We start from the raw sequence: 19,427 nt of genomic DNA, 5'->3' as shown, positions 1-19,427 counted from the left end.
GTAAGAAGACTGCTGGGCTAAACTGTCTCACAGCACACGGATCAGATGTTCCCCGACGGTACCTGACACTGTGCAGGCTGCTGTACTGGAGTGGGTGGTGCTGGTGCGCCTGGTGGTTGATGAGTGGCCTGGAGTGGTGTTGGTGCTGGGGAAGTGGGAGGGAGACGGGGACCCGGTGCTCCTGGAGGGGGTGCGGCTGGGCCCTCAGTAGAGGAGGGGTGGGGATGGGCGGCACCCGGTCCTGCTCTCTCTTGATGAGGAGGGGGGGTGGGGAGGCAAGCCGCGCCCTGGGGAGGGGCTGCGGGGGTGCTGCCTGTGTGGCAGCAGGGGCAGGGGAGCCCGAAGGCGGTGAGGCCGGCGTGGGGCTGGACACGGCCGGGGCAAAGGACACCTCGTTACTCTGCTCCTGGCTTCGCTGGAGCCCAGAGACTTTAGCCGAGCTGACAGTCTTGGACTCTGGATTCTCATTCGTCGACACACCTGCAGAGGCGGAGAAAAGGGAGAGGCAGACTTTTAGGTGACATCCTCCAAGACATTGACTTAATTAGAACTGAGCCCATTTCTTGGTGTAAATCGCCATAACTTGTTGTACAGAAAAAGCTTGGACACGTGTCTGACTGTTAGGGAGAACTACTCCAGGTGTGGTATGAGGGTCCAGAAGACAAAGCCAACTACAGGTCGTCTGGACAAAGTTTGCCTTTTTTGTCTCCCAGGTTTTATGGAGTGTTTAATCAGGTCATTTTCATGCTTCACTATAATCAGATGATCCAATTTCTGCAAGCGATCCAGTCAGTATGAATAAATCACACGTAATTAAAGTTAAATGCCACTCCTATTCAGGGCTTTGCTGAGCACACAAATTGGCATGAAATAATTATGTTTCAATTGTGCTGTGAAAAGAGATCATGGCCCCTTATCATGGCTTTTATGCATTTCACTCCCCTAGATCTTTTAACGGATTTCTAAAGCCGTAGCCAAGCACTTTGAACCCAGCCAGACACTGCATCTCAGCCAATTTATCTGGGTGGGACTCTCGGAAGACAAGGAGATTTTTTAACGAGGAGCATTCCCCAGAATTGCCATGTTCAGTACTGAGAGCATAACATTTTAATGGGCTACAATGTTTCCACTAAATAACTAATGCTGCTGAGAAATCTCAAGGAGACTTTAACTGGAATGTAGTGACAAAAAGCGCTGCTTGAGAAAATGGAGGATGACAGAACAAGTGCCAGTGATAATGGCATATATCACCAACTCTCCATGACCAAAGTCATCTAGCTACATTCAATAACCCAAGGTGAATGCAATTTTACTAACCAAGACCTATAATATTTAGCATTCATCTGAGCCAAGCTGCACAGAGCCTGTGGCATTCCTCGGAATCCAGAAACAGCACTTACAAGAGAGAACAAAGAGAGAGCAGCAGCGACGGAGAGTGACAGATGGATAGACAGAGATAAAAAGAGAGAGACCGACAATAAGAGAATGGCCCTTTAAGCATCTCTAATCTCTGTCTCTAATGCAGCAGATATTCAAGAAGGCTTACTAGAGCCTCAATCAAACAGCTCCATGGGCACATCTCACCAGAGAGAAGCCAGTGACAAATGACAGCTAGCCTCTAGCAGCTAGTGAGAGCTCAGCTCTTCAGCTCCTTTCAGCTCAGGGTTTCAGAGCAGACAGACTCCTAATGGAATATCCTGGGCTTATTAGAAACCGCTTCATCTTCCAAGGATTGTACAGCCCATAAAAGGCTAATAAAACGCTGTATGAGATTTTAAACACGCTCCCCTTTGCCTTTACTGGAGCAGCGGGGGAGGCAACGGTGTCACAACTTTCCTAACGAATTCAGGCGTGAGTATAGATAATATGACTATAATATAAAAATTGCATGGAATGAGGATTGTCTGAATGTGGGCACGTCTTGGAGAGAGAAAGAGAGGAGGGAGAGAGAGGGGGGAGAGAGAGGGGGAGAGAAAAACAGAGAAAGGAGAATAATTATTTGTCGAAATGTTGCCCTTCGCTGACGTTGCCGTGGAAACCCCTCTTTTTCCCAGCCACGTTGGTGGAGGAAGTGAAGGCTGTGTTGTATATGTATGAACTGTAATATCTAGCCAGTAGGACGGCTGAGGCTCCGGCTGGCATGGCGAAGGCACAATGAGTACTGCTGGGTTATCTAAATGATGATTATAATGGGGGGTAATGAAGTTAGGGAAATGGATCAGCTGAGCCGTTCTGTCTCCTCAACACAGTTTGCCATTCCGCTCCAGGACCAGCCGTCCACCAACCACCCAACCACCCCCCCCCCCCCCCCCCCACACACACACACACAAACCACAAACACACAAACCACAAACACACACCCAAACACCCGACCCACCCATGCACATTCACACAGACAGGGTGGCCATCTGCCTCCTCATTCTAATAAAGGGCACCAGGATGTGACATAACATTTCCAGTTAGTGTCAGGTCTGTGTGGAGGCTGACAGTAACAGTGTGCTTGCTATATACTCCACGTGGGCCTCAGCGTCTATCAGCTTCATATTGTGTTGACCATTTCTTGGAGCTCGAAAACACCGCTGTAAACTCGTAGCGAAACCAAATCCCCCCACCAGAAAACAATCAATGGAAAAATGTTTGTTCTGGGCTAAGAATGTACCAATCCCGCAGCTCGTCTTGGCAAACAGAAGGCCTGGTGATTTCCAAATGACGGGAATTCAACTCTGACATGTTTCATCGCAAGGCTTTGCCATTGCAAGAACATTTCAAATGTTAACACACCGCCCAAAGCAACATTTTACTGTGAATGCTGTCAACCGCCCAAATAACTAACACATTGCCTCTCGACTGAATCCGATGACTGTCAACTGTGGCTCCACAGTCAATCCCATCCGCCATGTCAGGACAAAGTGCTCTCTTCTGGAAAAATCCCACACCTCCATACGGCAGTAGAGTCAAAGTGATGAAATAAACATCATGGACAGCAATAACATGGGTCAAGAAATGCGCAATGACAACAATGTGCTGTGCATTGTAAGCCACGGTAGCAGACGGTAGGAGACCAGGCTGCAGTGCATTCCATTTGTAAACCTCCAAGGTCCAGTTAGTTCAGAAGTAGTGACACACTACACTAAGATACTGTGACACTCCCACAGTTAGTGCACGAGAGAACAGTGACACACTAAACCGAGAACCCATGATAGTCCCTTTGGGAGTGTTGGCATCACTGTACACCAGATGACATTTTAGGGCACTATTGATCTTTCTATAGTAGCTCCTGCGGCCTGAATACTCTGGGGAGTTAGTCCTTATGTGCACAAGTCTGGTCTGGCACTAAGGGGAGGAGTTTATGGTGGGGGGAGGGGGGGGTGTAATAAAGGAATTGATGGGGAGGGAGACCAGACGGACAACAGGCCCCCAAACGCTCCCTTGATGACTGATGTGTCCATCAGGGGAGCTGGTGACCCTGGTGAACCCTGGTCGCTCCACAGCTGTCCTGTCTCTGATACCCTTCACACCTGACCCCCTCTGAGGAACATCTGGAGATCTGGCCACCCGCTCTTCTTCTTTCCATCCCTCCTTAACTGCTCCACAATGACAGGGTACGGTCCAAACAGCCCCCTTTTCCTTTGATAGTGCACTTCTTTGGACCTGGTCCCTATGGCCCTTGGTGCACTATACACGCCTTGAGGAAAAAGCCGTTTGGAAAGCATCAGGAGAAACAGAGAAAGCCAGATGGCCTGTGCTGCCAGCCACCAGAGACATCAATAAAGGATGAGGTGGTCCATCATGACACCGCCTCTCCTCCTCACATGGAGGCCATTAACTCAGCAGACTGACAGTTGATGAGGATGTTTTACACGTAAATGCAGGTTGTGGATGACTTAGTTCACTTAAACCCATTTGGCCCTTGGGAAGCATGAGTTGTGCATTAACGTTTGAGCATGGCATGTCCAATAAACAATTCAACAGAATTTCAGTGGAACAAGAACCCACCACGGACAGTAAAATAACTTTGTGGGTGGCTGTGTGCACACCAGAAATCATGTTGCGTCCAAACGTCTGTTTACTTCGGTTAACACCCAAAGGTAGAACAACTTGCAAAGTAAGGAACTCACTGGCAATGTTTTGTCATTTATTTCAGACACACCTGCCATGGCCACCTGCAAGCAAACCCAAAGCCCCTGTGGATCAGAGATCTAAATCATGTTCTAATTCTGCCACCAACATAACCATCAATCATGCAAATCAAAGGTTTGTATGAATAACCTGCTTACCACAGCCAGTATATCCAAGATAAGGGGAAAATAAGCCTGTATGCAAATCCAACATTAAGATTAGACAGTATGTAAATTCGCCCCATCATGACCAGAGGCCATTGCAGCCTGGCACTGTGAGAAGAGATCCAAGTCCCCCAGTCACCTCACCCACCAGGCCTTCTCATTTACAAGGCAAACGCTGTAGTTCGCTCACATCGCTTTGCCAGAACATAAAAGAACATAAACAGTCTGGGACGCCTGCAAAAAGAGGGGAGAGAGAAATATATAAACACATAAAACGAGAAGTCTCCTGAAAGAAGTTGGAGGAGACAGACGGCACTGTAGCAAACACACTCCACCTTGATCTCCCTTCCAGCTTGGCTCTGTTCAACAGGAAACTCTCCTGTTCCTGTGTAGTGGATTTCACAAGGTTGGGCTTTTCTTTTAACTCTCAAGTGTCTGTCTGTGCATGTCAGGGCCTAGGTAGGTTTATCTCACGAATGACTGTAGCAAGACTGACCCGGAAATCAACCTCTCATTGCTGCCTGTCTGCAAGTGCTCTGTGCTGCCAGAAGAAAAAAGGCAGGGTGATTTGATCTAAATGATTTCGGAGGATAATGAATGAATGGGAAACGGACTGGCGGCCAATCGGCATGTTAATAATCAAATCACAGCAAAATCTGTGGTGGTCAGTGTCCTTCTCCTCACACCATTTAATCTGCCTGGAAGCATTTGAGATCACTCAGAGATGGTAATGGGAAATGGATAGGGAGAGGCAGCCAAGATAGCTAGAAAGTGGGAACAGCTGGCGTGTTTCAATTAGTTCTTTCCTTTGCAGCTGACAAAAGGACTCAGATGGCAACAGAATGGGATGGGTGTTAAGCTATAACACGTTTACTGTCAAAGCATACACATCAATTGTGAGCACCTAATGTTAATTTGGAAGAGCTGGGCTGGCCTGTTTCTGTTTCCATATGATGCACCAGACATATGGCATCTTCTCCTGTAGCATGTGTGATGGCTGTAGATGTTGGTGGTGTGGATTCAGATTAGGGAGAATGGATGCCTGTTTGGGCTGACTGGACAAAATCTGGGCCAAACCATGGATGTCCGCTTAAGAGGTGGCCAAATCAATGTCCCAAGGGCCAAGCATTCATTCAACTCTGGTCACAATGAGTTCGAAAAGGGTTCCCCCATCCCCCTTTCCTTCCCCAAAACACAGCAGGGTTCATCCCCTAAGTACTTCTTTGTTGCAGAGTGGCCATGTGCTTCAGCATGCCCATCGGTCCCAGCCTCCTCTGAAAACCCCGGGGTCATCTTAGGTCAGTGCCACAGAGACTTCCTGAAGAATATAGGGCAGATGACATCTTTGAGCCTTTCGACATAAAGCTCAAGTCTATTGGCTCCTCTGACACACACAGGCCACCCTGCAGCCAGGAATGTGACCCCTTTCAGCGCCAGTGACCCCTGACTAAGGCGGTTGCCCTGAGGACAGTGCGGGCAGACAGACAAGCGGGAGGAACAGCTATCAACTTCAAGGGTGAATTTTGCTGGGAAAAAAAAGGAACCTCGGGAAGTTGTTTGTGATGTGCGGCGCGGCACCGATCGCACTAGCCTTATCATTCCATTAATCAGAGCGACACGCTCGCCCACTGGACTCGAATGCAGCGACGGCAGCTGTCTCGATTGATTACAGGAGAGGATGCAGCGCTGCAATTATCTACATGACTGGAGACAACGCCTGCCACTCCTAATGAAAGCCCCGGATTCCTCATCACGGCCCAGAAAAAGAGAGACAACCAACCAAGAAACGTATCAGCCAGGCCTCCACCCTCTCAGTGTCTTCACTCCAATGCCTTTAAGATGTTTTCAGAGTCTCTCTACAGGGCACCTCAGAGCTCAGTGTTCGATGCAGTGGCAGCTTTATTTAGGCTAACATAATGCCTGAACACTTTCAACAATACTTCTTTGTTGTCCTGTGGGAAAGCTTCATCAATTAGGGTGGCCAACACATTTTCAAGCCAAACAGAAGGAAGATAAGAACAGGACCGAAATAAGAGAGGGAAACATCTTCAGGTTTCAAGTCTCAGCAGATAACCATTTCTATGAAGTAGAAATGGTTGTTTTGTCCTTTGGAGTGTGAAAAAGTAAATAAAGGTACTTTACTGATTCAGTTCAAGCATGAACCTGCAATGAACCCACATATATCACTAAGTGGTTGTAATATTATTTTTCAGTGACTGTCTGATTACTTCTCAATGCAAAGAAATGGCTGAATGGAAATCAGTCAACAGATCCCAAGTGGCATGACAGGGAGCTGAAAGAACCTGCATGTTTTTCTTTGCCCCTCGGTTCTCTAACTCAATACAGACACTCACGGTTCTCTGCTCTCCACCCCAAAAGTAAAGCAACAATGGGACATTGACATCTTTTCACCATTTGCAATACATCATTAAATGTTTTGACATTTGCCAACATAGTTGTTCAGAAGCATGAACCGGTGGGATAAATATTTTCAGCAAGATCGTATTTCGTCAAGTGCTTTCCAGATAACTTCTCTGATTCACTTAGAATTGAACTGTGAGTTGTATGCATTATGTTGGTAATGCTTCCCACCTGTTTTTTGTAAAGGATTATGGGTATGATAAAATATTTAATATTAATTGAAAGGGATTTTTTCCTGATAACTATGAATACTTACTCAAGCTAAGGAAAGAATCTAGAAAAATGTGTTTCTGTATTAAAAACATTGTGACTAGATGAAACTGGATCACTCCTCAACTGTTTCATATCACTGTCATGTGATAAAAGCTGTATCTTAATGTTATGCTTTTCTCTTCTGTTGGGATCAAAGCCTGAAGGCTGCCTGCATGAATACCTATATTCTCATTAGAGCTTGTCAATGGTCCTTCCTTCTCAAATGCCAGCTTCCAATTAAAATTCCACACAGATGTCTCAAATCACACTCGCCCAAGAATCACAAAGCATCCTGGTGTGTCTGTCTAATGTTCTTTGACAGACAAGCCCAAGTCCTAAATGCAAAAGATGACTGAGGCTTGTGCACAGCACCTGAGACAAAACAAAGAGTAATAAAACGAAATAAAATAAACATTAAAACCAACCAACCAAAACGAGAATACACTTTTATTGATTTCAGATAACAAAACAAACAAGTATGGGGTGTCCATGATAAATACACACACAGTTCATCCTCCCGTGTGAGAAGAAGAAAACAGCAGCGGAAACCACATCTAAAACAGAGCAGGGTAGGGAGGAGAGCTGCCTAAAGCCCTAAACCTTTGTTGACTGCTTCTCTATAGATAGTACCCCCATGAAATGTGATTTAAAGTGCCTGAGGTTAGGTTCCCCCAAGGACACAAGCTGTCTAGTAGACAGACACAGCTCTCCAATCAACACCAGGCCTTCAGGAGGATTCTGTTCCGAGTGGGAACAGTGTTAAGCTGCTCCTGGGATACTCTGGCATTAGGCTAGTACAGCAGATGGATACAGGACAGCAGCTGAAGGTAAGAGAGAAACATGAAATGGTCCTCCTCACATTTTCCTACTTGCAAAATAAGTAAATCTCACCAGATTGTTTCTCCAAACCTCATTAATCAGAGCTGAAGATATTTTAACGGAGGGAACATTTCTTGGATGAACAGAGATGGGAAGAAATACAGATATAAAGAGAAACCCCTTTGGCTGCTATGAATATCTTACCCTGTCAACGCTGATGGCATAGTTTGAAGGTTATGGTAGAGATGTTTAGAATAGTTCTCATGCAAAACTTAACTCCCAAACAAAACTCTCAACCGCACAAAGCCTCCTCTGCTGTCATTCCATTCAGGATCCCTCACGTCCTTCAAACAAACCACTAGAAAGAGTGACAATACATTCCCAGTAGTGCTTCCTAGCACCCAATCCATCATTCTTGATTAGAGTGCTGCCACGGAAAACCAGAGAGCCAGAGATGCACACTCAGGGAGAAGGGGAGTTAACAAGAGCAGAGAGAGAGAGCAGAGGGCAGGGAGACATGTCAGCAGAACCAACAGAGAGTAGGGCTCTGACCCGTGGGCCTGCTGAGAGCTGCCTCCCTGCTGAAACACACACACACACAGCAATGTCTGCTCACTGACACACACACACTTTAAGACACATACACACACTCTCACACGTTCACAAACACACGCATACACAATCACACACACACACACACACACACACACACATTAAAACACATATTGTTCTCACAGGAGCTGAGGAACTGGGTGAAGACTCATTGAAACACCAAAGTAGACAGGCCAAGGAAACGAACAATTGCTGGCGAGTTTTAAACTGACATAAGCGGTATCATTACACTGTACTGCTCTAAGTGAGGACAAGAATGGGTTTGTTGTGAACACGTGTGACCTCTAGATGGCTGGTGGATCTGGAGTAAACAGAAAAACCAGCCAAAGTATGTAGGTCCAGCAACAACTGAAGGAGCTTCTATCTCACTGTTGTATACTAAATTAAATATCCAGACATGCCTGACAAAACAAACTGTATAACTCTGTCTACATTTCGCATGAACAATAATTATTCGCATGAATAATTGTTTCTTAATCTAAATGTTTTACAGTAATTTAGCAGACACTCTTATCCAGAGCAACGTACAGTAGTAAGTGATTGCATACATTTTTGTACTGGCCTCAAAATCCTGGCATTGCAAGCTCTACGCTCTACGAACAGAGCTGCAAAGGACAATTTGTTTTGGACTATTTACTGGGAAAGACAGTTTACTCAAAGGGGAACTCTGTAAATCTCTGCTGGGTGGTAGGTAAAGCCCTTAAGGCTGGGCTTTGTTGATAAATACACAATGAAGTGAGGAAACCAGAACTGCACATCTGGACGACATCCTTGGTAATGAAAACAAGAAGCATCCAATGATTTTGCTAAGATGCTAGTGTGTCGGTAAAATAGCTGACCGATGATAACTGCTGGTCAGCGCGCCATAGGTGGTGAGGCACGCGGACCACTCTCCTCTGCTCCATTTCCAGCCAAAGCAAACACCAGTCCAACTGCTTCCTCCTCTCCACAGCAGCACTGGAATAACAAACTATCTGCTCTGGTTTGATCCCAGGCAGCGCTGCTCTGGATGTCTGAATGGGGCAGCAGAGTAAGCAGCCATTAGGGGGCAAACCGGAGCCAACCCAGCCCACAGTCGCAGAGTGGGGAATACCACTGGTAGCCAAAACCAACAGCTAAACAGATGACCGCTTGATTATAGGGGGGGTGGTTTCCATGTAGTTTTTTTCCGAAGGCGGACCCCATGTCTGAACAAATTACCGCTTGTCTCTCTTAACAAAACACGGGGAGCGATTAATAACGTTGGGCCCGCCTGGCCGGGGTAAAATATGGGGTTTGATTTAAACACAGCGTTCCTTCTCAGTGGCGCGTACCTCGTTACTCATTGGGCCATGCGCTGAAGCCAGGGCTAATTGCCTGGGTCTTTCACTACTAACCCAACGTAGGCGTGTGGCGCTGGGTGGTACCCAGGAAGCTGTAGTCTCTATCCTCCGTCTGGTGTGTGGTGGGCGATAGAGAGGCTCTAAGAGGCGGTGACAGCCACACATACGGTACATTGATGCTACCACACGACGGCTCCGCTGGGGGAGTAGCAGCAGAGAGCTTAAACACCAGAAGTGTCCCGCCCGTCTCAAATGGAAGTACTTCATATGCCAATGCTGATATTCCTGTTTGATTTGGACTCTGGCTTCCCAAGCGTGGACTGTCACACAGCCTCCCTTTGGCCTGCTCCATCTTACCCCCCCCCCCCCACCCCTTCGTGCATATGGCAGTCCTTCCCCGAGTTGTGAATTTTAAACCCTTTTACTTCCATCCTGTTCTTGGCTGTGGAGTTCTGATATTTATAAGCCTGTGTGAACTGCTTCCCAAAAAACGTAAAATCCATTACAAGCATGTGTGTAATATCAATCTAGGCTGGTGCCCATCCGCTGCCAGTGATTGTACATTATCCAAGCTGCATGTTTGGCCACAACTACCCACCATCTGGCTTTGTCAATGAACATTACAGACTCACAGCCTCACCTGCAAAAAGCATTGGCTCTGAATGCACTACAAAGACAGGCTAAAAGCACAGAGCTAGGAGCTGGGATCTTCTTCAAACAAAACACAGTGACAGAAAAACCTCACACAGCTCAGCTCACACAACAACTGTACCTAGGAAGAAAGGATTGTAAGAAAACAACAACAGGCTTCAAGCGGATCGGGGCTGCATCCACACACACACACACACACACACACACACAAAGCACATTTCACACTCAAGGCTGACTAGCTTCAGAGATAATCGGACAGAGATGCATTTCCCAAACATGGACAGAGATGCATTTCCCAACCTATCAATGCAAACACCTCTGTCCATGCCACAGGTGACTGTCCTAGACAACAAAACATTATTCTGTGTTCAGGTTGAGTGGTACGGTGGCACTACTTCACCCCCCTGCTGAAACGGTCACTTGTGGGAAGCTGCCCAGGGAGCAGCATGGCTTTGGCTGATTGGCTGGTTAGTAGGTGGGTGGGTGACTCATTTCCATGGAGATGAGAGTGCTCTATCTATGTGCCAGAGTGGTCTTATGCCTCACAAGCTGGTCCTATAGCCACAGGGGACAGCAGATTATCTCCAAAGGAGCCTTTCCATCATCAGGAACCCTTCGATCTCACTGACTAGCCACGCCACAGTGAAAGAGTTAGAGAAAACCGTGCTGGAGGCCCGGCCCTTGATCAAGCAGAGGGGCCTCAGTAGGGTCTCAGTAGGGTTGGGCTCAGCTCTTTCTCTATGTGCTGTCTGGCCTGACTGAGTTCTGGACCCGATTTTTAAATGAGGTATACATTACATTCACTCTCTTTGTTTGAGAAACGTAGACATCTAGAATAACCAGCTCAATAAATGGACGCTAACCCCATTTGGAGTCGGCAGTGGTGAGAGATTGGCACGTTGTGTTGTAGCCCTCTGTTGTTGTAACCAGCCGCTCCAGTGCGACGGCAAGCTAACAAACGTACTCAACAATATCCCACCGTCTCGACTTGCCAACACAAGGTGATCACGCGTTGTATTTTCCCATCTAGAGCGCCTTATTGCTGCTGTACAGTGGTGCGTACAGCGCTCACCCAAGCGGGCTAAGGTGATGTGAGCACAAATAGTCGAGGCGTAAGGAAGTGTCACCTCAAGGTCACGGCCACAAGACAGCTCCACATCTGTTTCTCTGATTTGTTGCGCCGCGTCGCTGACGCCAGAAGTTCACACATGGGAGGTGTAAAGGTGACGGGAATCACACGCTCGGAAAATAAAGACGGGAGCGCCTGTGCTGCACTTTATCATTTAACCCTGACCCCTGTTGTCTCGGCAGGCTGGCTCGGGGAACAGCTGATCAAGCCCAGCGGTCCTCAGGTGGCCACTGGAACAACACTTCTGTTCTGTTTGAGAGGAGAATGAGGGAGGACTGGCGGTGGAGGAGGTGCAGCCTGCGGAGTGTCTCTGCATAGTAACCCAGTAGGTAACCCAGTATGTGTAATACATGTAATAAAACTCTCCCTAAACCAACCTAACTCTCACTAAATCCCTCCCTATTGAAACAGGAAAAGGAACATATGACCCATGTGCTAGGAAACTGTATGGCCCGACATCACAAACAGACCTCATAAATTACCTCCCAGTAAAGGTCTGCGGTGGCCACCAGTGACTTCTTTGTAATTCCATTAGCTGTTGTCTTTAGCAGCACTATAGATGGATCCATATTCAGTCAATGAAGAACCCAGAGACAGCTGCATAGAGAGGCCTAATCATGGAGCCTTCAACTGCACTCCCACTCTCTGTCACATCAGCCCCGCGCCACCCACTGACACTGACATGGACCACAGCCAGTGATAAGGATGATGGACAAGTGCTGGATTTCCTGTCAGCCTGTCAGTGCCCTCTAAGGACAGGGAGACTGGCACTGCACTGGCATGACTGGACGGCATGCTGCTAAAACCATGATGGGATAATTACGTCCTAATGTCTACAGCTGTTATTGAAGACTGGGGAGATTGCTTGAAAACATTTTGACGTACGTTTTGTATTGGCCAATTTCAGAGAACCACGAGGCTCTGTTTCTGACCGTTTTCATCCATGCTGTGCCTATTGAACAGCTTGGAAAGCTTGAATACTGTACACGCGCAAGGCCTGTTTGGACAACAAGTCCCCACTTTACATAGCACAACGCCACAGAGAAGCTAAGTTAATATTTCAGTCAGAGCAGACCCTTCTCAAATGGAACTAATAGTCCCTCTAAAGGGGGAAACTAGCAAAAGCATTCTGGGATGGTCAGACGTTACGGGGGAACTAATTGCCCTCCTCGAAAAGTTGACATTTATGTCAGAGGTTTTAGTTTTTGTCTTAGAAAATGGACTTTGAAGAAAACTAGTATATATTTAGGACCAGAAAGAAAACAGGACAAATTTTGTCTGACATAATTTCCTGAACTGTAATATAAACCTAACAAATCCATCCAGTTGGCTTCCAGCAGAGGAGCCACCAGGGAGGTGCTGTGGCTTACTCTTGTCGGCACGCCTCCCTCCCCTCATGCCACTCCTTATAAATAGAACATGACAATGTCATCGTAATTTAAAACGCTATAAATATTGAAGAAGACTTAAAATAATTTATGGGATGAGGCAGTTAAACAGGGTGTGTTTTTCTGCTCGTGCACGGTGGAGCGACGGGCGGCTGCAGTGCTTGCTGGGAATTCTGTAATTGCTTTTTCTCTCCCTGAAGCCAGCTTCCTGTCTTAAATCAAAAAAGGCAATCTATGTCAGTAATGGCTCAATTAATAATTAAACACGTGTCTTATCTCCGCAGCGCTCCCTCTATTTATTTCCATCTCTCTGACAGGGACGACTGCACAAACAGCATTAGCACTATCAATAAAAGGAGCATTAATAAGACACACTTTCTCCAACAACAAATCATGAGCCAGCTCATAAGCTCTCCTATGACTGTGAACAATAATAACGGAGTTGATTAATAAAGCAACAAAGTCAAACATGTTTCAGTTTTCCACTGATTCTAGTAACAAATGAGCTTTCCAGCCAGCTTGGCAATAACCACCAAGGTGATGGCTGCTGTTTGGGGATAGCAGGAGTGGAACATCCACAGCTCCTAGAACCCAGCGCTGCGCATTCTGGAAACACATACATTATAGTTTACATTAGCATTTTAGTCATTTAGCAGATGATTTCACCCAGAGCGATTTACATGAGGAATTAGGATAAAGCTCCTTGCTCAAGGGCACAAGGAGAGATCATTCACATTGTTGGCTAAGGGATTCTGACCAGCAAACTTTTGGTCACTGGCCCTAATGCCAGCCCTGTCTGTTTGCCTTTCTCTCTCTTACAGTCTCTCTGCCTGCCTGTCTGCTATGACAAACCCCCCATGCCTCAGACATAAGTGCTCTGTCACTACAGGCCATCAGGCCCTGATAAAGAAAGCGTTTCAGTTGAGCTGCGCTTTGTCAAACCAATCAGAGCTGGAACCAGAGTGAGGTTTACCAGGCTTAGATTCCTCAGCAGTGACGGCTGCTTTTAATACAGCCCTCTAATGTGGACGCGTAGGCCACAAAAAAGCCCCTGCAGCCTTCCCTATGTTCTCACAATTACACGTCTGTCCGCCCCCAGCACCGCCCAGCCCAGCCCCCCCCCCCCCATAAAGCACCGCCCAGCCCAGCCCCCCCAGAAAGCACCGCCCAGCCCCCCCAGAAAGAACCGCCCAGCCCAGCCAGCCACTCCATCTCCCACTCCTCCACTCAGACTCAACAACCCGCAAAGCTGATTATCTGGTCAAAGGGTCAACCTCCATTCATTATTTAATGGGCGAAAGGCCACAAACACTGTGTCTGGGCAGCGCTGAGGTTAGCAATACATTACAATGACCTGGCCAGGGGAGAGATGCTTGGTGCATTCCAACCAGCCCCCCAGCGCCCATCCAACCTCCCCCTCTACACTCGCTTTCTCTTTCGTCTTTTGTGTATGCAGGAGGTATGACGGGGTCCATTCTATATTCCGGAAGGTTGTGTGTGTGTGTGTGTGTGTGTGTGTGTGGAGTGGACCTATAGGCTGCTACACCCAGCCAGTGGAGCTGAAGCCATGGTCCTGGTATTGACATGCAGCAAACAGCAGCCTTCAGGAACAAAGGGCACTCAGCAGCTATTGAGAGGCAGGCAGAGCTGCAGAAGAGACAGGCAGCTTGATTAGCGATTCGACGCGGGACCCTGGGCTGTGTAGCACATAATGAGAGCTTAGAGAGCAACGATGAGCTCATGGGGGTAGGGTGGGTTACCCTTCAAACCTGCAAGGAATGGATTCCCAACAATGGTTCAGAAAATTCTGGATATGACAAATAAGAGGGAGAAAAACGGCATTGAACAACACTCCTTGAGATATTGCATATAGCATTTGATGTTAAATATATAATAAATCCAAGAATAAACCCTCCACTTGGAAAACAAAATGGTTCATCCATTTCTTTGTTTACCATTGCAGCAGGTAAGCAAATTAGCCTTTGAGATCCATGAAGAGTTCATCTCCATATCAAAGTACAGTAGATTCAACCTCCCTAAGCCTGTGGGTAGTTGTCTGAATCATGTCCCATCCTTTTTGAGTTCCACTGTCAGGAAAAGTGTTTTAACCCCTTTTAAACAGTATGTTTGTGCTTTTGCATATGTTTATATCAACCAGTCTACGGTTGTCTTTTTGAGACAAGGGCATGTCACAAAGGTGTCCGTGGGCTGGAAGGCTAGCGGGTGTTAGAGCATCCAGTAACTAGATCAGATCCCAGAGTCGCCTGGGGGGGGTGACTGGGCTGGAAGGCTAGCGGGTGTTAGAGCATCCAGTAACTAGATCAGATCCCAGAGTCGACTGCACACTGAATCCTTCTGTAAATCTGTTAATGTATATATACGCTGCAGTTTGTAATAAACCATTTGGAATGAGCCATTACACTGTCATTATCTATTACAGATGTAGCCCATCTCTTTACAAATACTAGGGGGTGACTGGGCAGCATTGACACATGGCTAAATTACATTAACATTTTTCACCTCACTTCTCTCAGCTACTGATATACTGGTAAAGGCCAGAGTCTATGCTCCCATACCCACCCTATCCATATAGGTTTTATAGGCATTATAGGGATTCATTGAACACCTCCTTCCCACCCCTCCATTCAACTCAATTGACCTGCTTCAAAGATTCCTATCACTACTCCGAAGCGAGCACTCCTGCACATCTTTGTGTTGCTAAGGGCATCAAAGACAATTTGATAGAATAGATGTAGACAGTTTGTAACACAGTGAGCAAAACAAGGGTTTATGACAAAAAATAAAACTGCTATTTGATCATTTTTTCTATATACAAATACAATTGTTTGATGTTTTTATGAATATATTAAAACAGTTTTGGCAGATATTTTCACGACAGACTTCGTCCATAATCACCAATCTTGTGTTTTTTTCAATTACTGCCACAGCCATCCTGTCACAAATTCAACATTCCACATAGCTGTCAAAGACTGAGCAGCAATTGTAAAAAAAAATATATAATTTGGATAGGTTATTATTTTTAATGGACTTCAAGTCAATAATACTCACTTATGAATGCGACTTTTGAAGTTAAATAATTTTGTGCTCTACTTGTAGCTATGCGCCGAGGTTAATGTGAGAGCAGAGCAAGCAGATAAACTGAATTAGTGATAAAACGCACATTTCTGTTGGGGTCCTTGGGACTCATGACGTTAACTATGGTCCCAGTCAAAGTTAAATGGAAAGTCAGTTGTGTGTGGTGGTGGTTGTTGTGTTTTCCCCCCTCTTCTGCTCACTCTCCTACTTCCTTTGTTCCACTCTCCTAATCCAGTATGTGTGGGCCGGTAAGTTTAATGGAAACAATTTATTAAGTCCGGCTTAAAATGCCATCTGCTGCTAAGCCTCCCAAAGCCGCTAAGCTCCTGGTTTCGCCCAGAGCTCGCTGTGTTCACGCTTACTGTAATGCGCTGTTTAAAATGAGCACAACGGGTCAAAATTAATCAGGATTACAAGGTCACAAATCCACTTCAGAAATGGGTTTTTACCAATCTTTCTCCCCCACCTATCCCAAGATGCTCCAGGTTTGCCTCAGGAAGAAATTGGGTTCGTCGGTCCACTCACAGGGAACCCTTGGTAGACATGATAGAGCCAAAATGGCCTCCCAGGTAAAGAGAGAGAGCTGCTAGAGTCCTGTTCCCTTCACACATTTCCGGCTCCTACTAGGGACTCAACTTTTTTTTCCTGGTAGGTAGGTCGTATGACACCCTTTCCTCTTCTATACGAGTTTGGCTTCAGTTTCAGTTTGGCTTCAGTTTCGTAAGGACCCACAAAATGTGTTTATGCTCTCATGGTGGCAGGACCCATACATGCTCAGCAGCTACATTTAGCTTTCTATTCGTCTTCCAAGAACTGAAAAATATAAACTCTGAACTGCAACCTGATCTCTTCCAATAAATGCAACGCCCCAGAGCCCCACACAAGACTTTAAGACTTCACACTGCGTTTCTCCTTCAAAAACACCAACCTCCAGGAAATCAATAATTCTCAGGAAGTTCACATCGAAGCTAAAGATAATTGTTAGGTAACATCACACTATACCATACTAGAGCTAGATGGCGGAGTGTAGCTAGCATATCCTTCAGGAACCTTAATACCTAACCAATGAAAATACTTCACACATTTACTAAGGTGTCATACAGCATAAATAACTGTAAAGAGACAGCAATGCAGAGATAAAATGCTACGCCAAATATGAGTTATAAAACTGTAAGGATTTCTGAGGGTTACTCAGACCATCTGGATTATTGTGGCTTAGTACAATTACTGTTTGTCAGACTGCCCTGTCTTCAAATAGTCTTAAACCCTTTCATCAAACCAAAACCTCAAATCTAAAATTTCTAAAATGTGCAAAATGTAAAAACAGGAAATGAGTAAACATGCTCATTAGCACTTTAAGTGCTACAAAAACTGTGTGCGTGTGTAGTCTCTCTGCTGCTAGTTTAGAAGGCCCAGTGATCAGAGGCTGAGAATAGAGTGCAATGTCCTGTAGATTGGTCTCAGAGGACTGAGAGGCCCATTGGTAATTGGACACATAGATACACTGCATGATAAACAAGGAAAACAGCCCTCAGGCTACTATGCATTTTACACACAGGCCTGTTTACACACACACACACACACACACACACACACACACACAATGTACATGCATGCGTGAACCAAAACGTGTACACACACACACACATATACAAACACACACATATACACAACCATACATACAAATCTAGAGACCATTAAAGTCTAAATCACCAATGTGTTGGCAATGGAACTGGGGGCAATTACAGTAGTAAGCATGATAACTTCTTGCTCAGCACTAAACCAAATGATCCAGCCAGAGCCCTGCCCTGACTTTGGTTTTTTTATCCTAATTCTACTCTGGCGCCTTTATTGCTAGTCTCTCACACTTATACAAGTGGACGCACACACACACACACGCTCGCGCACATACATGCACACGCGCACACACGCAGACACACACAGCTTGTGTCATTGATCCCTGTGACAAACAGGCGAGTGACTCTGATGGGCTAGAGGTAATTCTCCAGTCCTAATCCCTGAACCAGCCTGTCTGAATGGAGACATGCAACGGGACTCACATCAGCAGGGCTTCACCTAGACTCACTGACAAAGCAAGGCCCTCTTCAGTTCGGAGACAGTAAGTATGCATGCGTGTGTGTGTTTGTGTGTGTACATGCACATGTTAGAAACAGTAAGTAAACCGACAACTACAGCATAAACTGACAACAACAACGGTTAACTCAAGGACACGTATCTGGGTTGTGAAGAAAAGCCCGAGTTCATTACGCCGTAGTCTGGAAGTCATTCCCAGTCAATCTTCACTGTTGCTGTTCAGGCATAATACAAGCTGGATCTTAATCTATCCAATGCAAACTACCCCGAAGACATGTACCCCTTTTCTCTCCTCAAGGAAATTGCCCTTTTTTTTCACACAAATAGCCCTCCTGCTGCATCTGTTAATGGGCCCAGTTTCTGGGCCCTGGGGGACATCAGCTACATGCTGCTATCTTTCATCAGCCAGACGACTGCACTTCCCTGCCCTCCAACACCCTGCTCCACAGTTCCATCTACACCCCTCCACACGTCTCCCCATTCAGCCTAAGTACAGGTGTAGCGCAGCCCCCCCCCATTACAGCCCAAGCCTCTGCCTATTGTCTCCCTGTGGACCTGTGATTATGTTGCCTGAGAGGCTCTGGCCCCTCCCCCTCATCAGTCCTGGCCACCATTACTGGCTGGCCTGCTGTCAGGAGGCTTGTATAGCCTGAGGGGACCTTCCCATTTGTGGACTGGGAGCATGTGGCACAGAGCCTGTAAATCCACTCTAATGAGCCTGAATGTTAGCTATGGGAAGGGGAGAGACATAGGACTATGACTGGGTGTCTCACCGAAGTTCAAATCCAGCTGAAAATATATGCAAATGTGGATGTCCTGTTTTGTGCTCAGTAAAGTCCAAATGCGAAAACGTAGTTTAGCATGCTATAAAGTGCCTTTACAGGAAAAGCGGCTGAACACAGGAGAAGACAGCTTGTCTGGCCCATCCAAATGTAGTGATTATTGAAGTCTTACCTTTGGGTGCAGTGGGGGAGAAGAGTTTTTCGGATCCTACATCAGATACCTGGAAGACAAGAGGAGGGAGAACGTTGGTAAGGGTGCTGTGTTTCAACACAGCTCTACTTCACGAGTGACATAACACAGCGAATGCTCGACTTCTTGAATCTGTCTTATTACGAAGCAGCTCCTTTGTTGTACCTGGGGTTCTTATTCTCTCTAGATCAGTGTTTCTCAAACCTGCTCTTGGAGGTACCCCGTCCTGCATTTAGATCCCTCCCTGCCCAAACATACCTGATGTAGCTCATGAAGGACTTGATAACGAGCTGATCATTTGAATCAGGTGTGACAGAGCAGGGAGAGATCTAAAGCAGGCAGGCCGGGCTTGCCTCCAGGAGCAGGGTCGAAAAACACTGCTCTAGGT

The 19,427-nt window shown here is 46.4% G+C and overlaps 1 protein-coding gene across 12 annotated transcripts in view; it reads right to left on the bottom strand.

The window, feature by feature from the left end:
* The window catches only part of fbrsl1 (fibrosin-like 1), a 328,078-nt gene that overhangs the window by 19,973 nt on the left and 288,678 nt on the right, over positions 1-19,427 (bottom strand). For all 12 annotated transcript variants that reach the window (XM_034296385.1, XM_034296390.1, XM_034296383.1 and 9 more), the window contains 2 exons: positions 19,022-19,070; positions 63-480 (listed from right to left, as the gene is read on the bottom strand). In XM_034296385.1, the coding sequence (XP_034152276.1) occupies positions 63-480; positions 19,022-19,070 (467 nt within the window). The remainder of the gene's footprint in view (positions 1-62; positions 481-19,021; positions 19,071-19,427) is intronic.

This window comes from Esox lucius, chromosome 13 (assembly GCF_011004845.1).
Source record: "Esox lucius isolate fEsoLuc1 chromosome 13, fEsoLuc1.pri, whole genome shotgun sequence".
Classification (NCBI taxonomy): Eukaryota; Metazoa; Chordata; class Actinopteri; order Esociformes; family Esocidae; genus Esox; species Esox lucius.
Note: the sequence above shows the minus strand (reverse complement) of the source record. Positions and strands in the feature narration are given on the sequence as shown.